The sequence below is a fragment of the Aptenodytes patagonicus genome, chromosome 6, assembly GCF_965638725.1.
Source record: "Aptenodytes patagonicus chromosome 6, bAptPat1.pri.cur, whole genome shotgun sequence".
NCBI classification, from domain to species: Eukaryota; Metazoa; Chordata; class Aves; order Sphenisciformes; family Spheniscidae; genus Aptenodytes; species Aptenodytes patagonicus.
In genome coordinates this window covers 44896605-44903785 of record NC_134954.1, presented here as the reverse complement: position 1 = coordinate 44903785, position 7181 = coordinate 44896605, and the positions used below count along the sequence as shown (strand labels likewise).

The 7181-nt window shown below is 40.2% G+C and overlaps 1 protein-coding gene across 2 annotated transcripts; it reads left to right on the top strand.

Moving 5' to 3' along the window:
* The first annotated feature begins 2 nt into the window (after positions 1-2).
* Positions 3-6755, top strand: PPIL3 (peptidylprolyl isomerase like 3). Of its 2 annotated transcripts, XM_076342338.1 has the most exons (8): positions 3-84; positions 716-779; positions 1143-1190; positions 2393-2467; positions 3281-3374; positions 4051-4118; positions 4578-4696; positions 6355-6755. In XM_076342338.1, exons 3-8 carry the CDS (start codon positions 1188-1190, stop codon positions 6479-6481), a joined length of 486 nt encoding a protein of 161 aa, XP_076198453.1. In that variant the 5' UTR covers positions 3-84; positions 716-779; positions 1143-1187; the 3' UTR covers positions 6482-6755. The 2 variants fall into 2 exon arrangements, with proteins under 2 accessions (XP_076198453.1, XP_076198454.1); XM_076342339.1 differs by lacking the exon at positions 2393-2467.
* The last annotated feature ends 426 nt before the right edge of the window (positions 6756-7181 follow it).

Below are 7181 nucleotides of genomic sequence, written 5' to 3'. Positions count from 1 at the left end.
GGCGGCTCAGCCCCTTCCTGCCCGTGTGAGGGGAGCCGGGGAGCCGCTTCCTGGCGGCGGGCGCTGGGTTTGGGTCTAGCCTCGGTAGGTTTGTGTGAGGCCTCCGTGTGGCCGGGCAAGGGTGAAGGCGCCGGGGCGGCGCGGGGAGGCCGAGCTAGCGGCAGCGGCGGGAGTGTGGGGCAGCAGGGACGGCGAGTGCCCCGGGCGGGGCGGTGCCGCCTGACAGAGTCGCTTGCCGGTGGAGGGGCCGGTCCGCGCCCTGCAGCGACGGGGGCGGCGGAGTCCACACGTCCTGTGCGTGGATTTTCGGTGAAAGTACCTCAAATCGGCAGAAAAGGAGCGATAGCTCCAAGCTGTTGTTGGTCAGATAAGAGCTGAGGGCAGCTGGGTTGCAGTGAGCGCGGTCGGCCCTTGGGGTGCTTAACCGAGGCGTGCGCGGTGCCGGTTGCTCGTCCTGGCGCCCCGCCGCCCAAGGCAGGCTGCAGCCCGGGGTGGAGGGGGGCCGGGCCGGAGCTGGCTGCTGGCGGGTTCCCGGGCTTCTGTGAGAGGCCTTGCCAAGCCCGGGGGCTAACCAGGGAGGGCAATACATAGAGGAGGAATTAGCGTGTAAAACTGTTGGTTTCTACACAACTGCGATTTTATTATCATCATTCCAAATGCTTTATTTGAAAATATTACTAAGATAAAAAAAGTTTGATCCTGTGCTTGGATGCAGGTACCTGTCTGTTGCAGGCACTGACAGCTGTCAGAAGGTGGCTCCAAATCACGCTTCTGTTTAGGTACTGGCATGTGGATTTTATCTGTCAATTTCTGTCATTTATAAAACCATAGTCTTTGGAAAAGCTGTGATTTAACAGCTGATTGCTTAGTATAAACTTTCATCTTAGGAAAGGGTGTTTTTTTGCCCCTACCCCCTTTCTCTAAGCTATTTTGTTCTACCCCTTTCTAGTTCTTTATATGCTGCGTAGCCGCATAATGCAAGTAAAACATTTATCCACAGGGTCACTTCAATGGCACTGTAAAACTGCGTGGTGTAAAATCGTATAACCACACAAATATTTTAGAATCAAAACGAACTGGGGATTGGTGAAGAATTGGGGATTGGTGGAAAAAACCCAACAAATTTCGTGTTTTCTTTGCAGGAAATTGCTGTATACAAATCTACCTCAGCTTTTTGATAAGCAGACATGGTGAGAACAATAGCACTTTTTATATATTTTCATTCTTTCTGAAATGGTCATCTCTTGGAAAGTGAATAGCTGCTCTGCATCTCAAAGGATTACACGTTTTACGCTGATGCTATGAAGAATTTGTAATGAAAAGTTTAGGTTTTCATTTCAGACTTCTGAAAAGATATTGTGAAAAGGAAAATAGGTCAGTTTACATCAGTCTAAAATATAATCAGACTTTCAGCTCTAAGATCCTAAATTCTAATCCTACTTTGGCTAATATTTGGTAATCTAGTTTGGTTTCTTTTACCACAGAAGCATTATTCAAGTTGCAAGCACATAGCCCTGCTTGAGTGTATGTAACCTTCTATACTTGCAGGCTTTTAAAAGTTTAGCAAATCAGGAAATAAGAGAGAAGACTGTGTGTCTTAAACTGTACATACATCTTTTATAGCATCTTCATGGACATTGCAGGCAACTATCTTCTCTTCTTTACTTGTATACTTCTGGAACAGTATGCCAGTATCAACATGATGCTGATTTTTATTAGTTTTCCTGTACACTTATCCCCAGTGTAGCCCCAGAGTAATTGTTTTTGCATAGTTTAGCACTTTCCATGGGAGCGCTGTGATATATTGGGCCTATAGAGATATATTTGCTTAGGTGGCTGAGTAACTGCCATTTTAAATTTTATGGAGGTTATTTATAAATTCTTAAGAAAAGTGTGTAATTTCGTAGATTTACTTGTTTGTGAAGGCAGATTATATACGGGGCCATTCAGAACTAGCTTTATCACTCAGAAGGCTGCAGGCAGGTAACACACATCAGTTGTTCCTCTGGTTGTAAACCAGTGAAGTATGTGGACCGCACTATCATCTGAAATAGATAATAACCTTGATTCTTCAACTTTGCAATTAAGTGACTGAGTAGGTCCAGTTTGCAAATGAATAATGTATCTCTGGAGTGTAACAGCATGAAACAGAGCTTCTGCATTACCATGGTGAACTTGATTTGTCCTGAAACTAAATGAAACCAAGTGTTTTCTGGTGATTTCACTGGAAATGTGGAAGTTCTGTGACAGTAGCCTTTCCTATGGCCAAATATTGAAACAATGGTTATATGCAGTGGGAACTTGCTTATGTTCTTGGTGAGACTGGGAAATAAAACTGAGTCTGTTAGTATTTCATTGCTGATTTAATTATTATTTTCTGCCTCTTGCTCAGGCTGTCACGCTGCATACTGATGTAGGAGATATTAAAATTGAACTATTCTGTGAGCGTACACCAAAGACTTGTGAAGTAAGTTAAGTAACAGGAGCGGGATTGCCTAGTGTTGAAACAAAGCAGTAGAAATAGTGAAGACTGTAGAGGAGGTGAAGTGGCTTTTGCAATTCATCTTTTCACATAATGGAATACTAACATTTTAAGCTGGTACAGTGCCTATTCCACTTGTGGAACGTGTACTGTATACTTGTGCACTGTGTCTTACTGCCTAGAGCTTTGCTGCCTGTTTCTCACCAGATAAGGTTTAGCTAAAGGCTGCTTCTCTCCAAGTTCTAGCATCTCCCAAAGTGTCCTTTGCCCTTAAGGGGAAATATGGCACATGGCCTGGGATTCGCAAATTTCCCCGGGTTCGCTCACACTCGCACAGATTTAATTTTAATTTAAAAGAGTGAAAATCACTCCCAGTTTGTCAGAGGCCCCAGGTTTTCCTTTCTGCAATAAACTTAAGCTTAAATTGAAATAATTTACTTTTTAACTAACAAAGCTGAGGCATGAAGTTATTGATTACAAAGTTACATTTACAAAATAAAAATGTTGAATGGAAGTGATACTTCTGAGCATGCCTCAGGCTTGTTATTTGTTCCTCAAGTCAGACAACCTTGTGCTGTAAGCTTTATTTAAAATCCTTTGTATCTGTGACAGTGTCAAAGGAGCATAGTAACTATAATTTGTTTCTGACTATTCTGTGGCAATACTCTGTGGAATTCAAATGGTCACAATGCAAAGCAGAGGCAAAAGGGTTAGTCTTGGTCCTGCCAATGCTGTCATTTTAGTAAGAGGATACTATTTCTGAATTGTTTGTTAATATGGTTTGTTTCATTTCCTTAGAATTTCCTGGCTCTTTGTGCTAGTAACTACTACAATGGCTGCATATTTCACCGGAATATAAAGAGCTTCATGGTTCAGACAGGGGATCCATTAGGTAAATTCTTCTGTCAGGGTCTCTCTATAGAAAAATGTACATAAAAATAAAATATAAATAAAATATCAAGAAATATAAAGAAAATATAAGTATGAATATGAAAACAAAAATGTAAATAAAGTAAAAATAAAATATAAGAATTGTTGTGTTGTTGATAGAGGTTTTTATGATGAGATTAGTTTTCTGTGGTGAGCTTACAGAAGAGCAGCCGTTACCCTAGTTCTAAATAATCATGCGGTAGTAAAGCATTCTACAAACTTTAGTTTTTCCATCTGTTTCCACTAAATATGATGGTTCTGCTGACTTACCAGCTGTTGAACAGGTAGCAGTTGCTACTGTGGTTTCTCTGGTTTCTGCTTCAAAGGCTACACTGCCTCTAAAGCATTTGGGGAAAATGTCCCAGACAGTGTCAACTGTTTGGGAGAAAACCTGATTCAACTGTGTGTCTCTTTGCACTCATACTGAATTTAATTTAAGGATATGTCAGTGTTTTGTTCTGCTACTTCTTTATAGAGAGTTGTGTCTCTGCTCAGTATCAAGACATGAGAACCCGATCCCTGCCTCAAATGAATTACAGTCTGTCTAGGGCCTTTGTTGTTAAACGTTATAACAGTACATAATTTCTGGATTTTTCAGTCTGAAAATCCAGTAATCTATTGTGGTGCTTCTTTGTCAGGCACTGGGAAAGGAGGTAACAGCATCTGGGGCAAGAAGTTTGAAGATGAATTCAGTGAATACCTAAAGGTATTTCTGTGCTCTCAATATGCAGTTATGTTTTCATATGAATTTTCTTTACAGGTTGGAGAACGATCAGCATTGTGTTGTACTGTATTAAATACCTCTTTTGTAATTGTGAAGCAAAGTATAATCCCGCAATAAAGGGATAGAAAGCTTATTATTAAAATACGAACAGGCATTTCTGTACTTGGCAAGTTAGGTTTGAGGGTTTTCATCCCTGAGAACAGAAGTAGAAAGAATTTGTAACAAAGTATTTTTTCATGCACTGAAGGCAAAGAAGTAATTTTTCATTGTAAGAGCAATTTTGAGGAGCTAATTATGGACTGTGATGGAATATATTAGCACCCAAGATTTGTTCTTAATAATGGTATTGAGGCAGAGTACTAAGTCACAGAGCACTTTGTACAGGTTAAAATCCTGCTTTCACAGATGTGTATTCATGTTGAGGTTTTTCTCCTCTTTCAGCACAGTGTCCGTGGGGTAGTTTCAATGGCAAACAATGGTCCAAATACCAATGGATCGCAGTTCTTCATCACTTACGGCAAGCAACCGCACCTAGATATGAAGTACACTGTCTTTGGGAAGTGAGTGATCCAACTGCATGTCTCCTTATCATAGTGTCTGAAGGATCTGAATATTTCAGGGCACATGCAATGCAAGTTTAGAAGCTTCTGGTTCTAAAACTCTTTAAAATATTGGATGTGTATATGTAAATGTATGCTCTTGCACTGTCACCAGAATTAGTTGCTCCAAAATGCTGCTCCATTTTTCTTAGTAGTAGGGAATTCAGTGGAAATAGGCATATTAAAAATTACCTCAAGAATGGAGCTTTTTTTCCTCCCTCCCTCCCCCCCCCCCCAAGTTATTCCAGCTTGCCTTGTTGTCCATGCCCAAACGGATGCAGCCTGATTTTAAGCAAACCCCAGAACAACTGGATACACAGTTGTAGGGTTTACTGAGAAGCAAGAATCTGATTTGGGACTGGAGCTGGGGATGGGTGTGGTACTGACATGGTCATGCTTCTGTTCAGGTGGAACTTCCTGTTGGTCAGATGAAACTCACAGAATTGACAGTTTATAAAATGAGATGAGATTGTTTAAGGTGCATCATTATTTTAAAATATTCTTATGTTGATAGACACTACTGATAATATATCATCCTTAAAGCAAATGTTTAATTTTTGAGTCTTTCAGACACTGCTTTTTCTATCTCAGAATCATGGTAATGTCTTTTCTTTTGCTTTGTTGTTAAAAAGTCTCTAGTATACAAGTGAATCTGCTGAGAAAAAGTTGCCTTTATTAAATGGTGTTAAATATTAAAAGGTAACTATTGAAATGTGAAAATACTATTTTCTACCACTTGTGTTGTTTATAGGCATTTAAGTATAGGTGTTCCTTTCATTTCTGAGTTTGTTTAGAAGTGTGATTGGAAGGTTTTTTTAGACATCTTTCTTAGAAAAGAGTAGAGGGTCTGACAGATGAACTCTGCCAGATTTTCTGTGGCAGTTTAAGATACTCCTGCCCCAGCTGCAGAATCGGCAGAACAGCATCTGCAGTCCCTACTTGCCCACAAGTCAGCATCCTAGATTCAAAGAGTTGATGAATGTGACTGAATTGAACTGTGAACAGCACATGTTTTCTGCCAAGTCCGCTACTGGGGAATAAACTGCCAAGATTTAGCAGAGCGAGTGGTTTATTAGAAGAATCTCTCTTGCCACTTCTTCAGCCTGAGCAAGAAATCTGAAAGCCTAAACATAGTCGTGCCATTAGATTTACACAATTATTAATGACTCTGTCCAATCTTGTCTTTGAGTCAGAAGGTTAGAAATTATAATCTCACATTTGGAAGTCGATTTTCCAGCCGTAGGATTTCAGTAATTCACAGTGAAGTTCGGTATGGCCAGTATCTTGCTGCTACTTAAACCTGTACTGTGATGGGTCAGTCCTGTCTGCCAGGAAGTGCAGCCAGGGTCTTTATACAGCTATGGTTGGTATAAAATATGATACTGTCAGGTCAGTGGGAATTATTTGTACTTTCTATCAGAATCTGTCATGGATACTTAATATTTCCTTTCAAAATACGTTACATGCCATATATAATGTTTTGGCTGTCTTACTTGTATCATTTGCTTGCAAAGTCCTTGTCCGATGATGCTTAACTGTAAAGTCCTTTGAGATACCTCAGTTGTGAAATTTAAATCATTATTAGAAGGAGATTCCTAGCACTTCTGCTTTTCTTCCAGAGTTATTGATGGCTTGGAGACCCTGGATGAGCTGGAGAAGCTGCCTGTGAATGAGAAAACCTACCGACCTCTTAATGATGTTCGCATTAAAGATATTACAATTCATGCCAACCCTTTTGCTCTGTAGCCACAGAATGCCTCAACACATTCTTTAGAGACTGGTCAGGTCGACTGCTGGATCATGGGGTTTAAAGTGTTATTAAAAAGGGTTACTTGAGCTGGATCATACCTTTGCTCATTGAATGCAGGATTTTCATGAGTTGTAACATTGTTTGGGAGTTGTTACAGGGGAGTCTTGTGCTTTAGAAGCCAGTTTTTCCAGAAGGTCTTCCAGGATTTTGATTTTTAAACACTGCTTTTTATACTTGTAAAATAAGAAAATACTTTTAAAAATATATTTTTTTTGCAAATCTTTGTTTTCTGCGTTATCTTTCTTAGTGATACTATATTGAAACAATGTCCTTTGCTACAATTTCATACTACCAGTTTTCTGCAACTTTCCCATGTAAATTCTAACCTTCCTTACTTTACTGGTTTTTAGAAAATTGAGTAAGATATGCAATTTTTTTCCTCTAGGTGAGAGCAGTGTCATAGATAGATGAAACCTTTCTCTCCTAGAGGATTAAAGACCGTGTTTAGAGGAGTGCTTGCTCCTCTACTGCTGTGGTGGAATGATAACCTCTTCAGCCTCCCCTAAAGGTAGATCAGAAACAGCTTCTGATTGTCTGCCTCTGGCACAACGCTTCTGGTATGAAAGAGTAAGTGTTTGTGTCTTTACATAGCTGTTGATCGAAACTAGGTAACCGTGGATTTACTGTAACTTGTTT

Coding starts and splice junctions, on each gene's coding strand:
- PPIL3 (XM_076342338.1), top strand. Junction 3,375..4,050: donor TCAGACAGGGGATCCATTAG/GTAAATTCTTCT, acceptor CTTCTTTGTCAG/GCACTGGGAAAGGAGGTAAC. Junction 4,697..6,354: donor AAGTACACTGTCTTTGGGAA/GTGAGTGATCCA, acceptor CTTTTCTTCCAG/AGTTATTGATGGCTTGGAGA.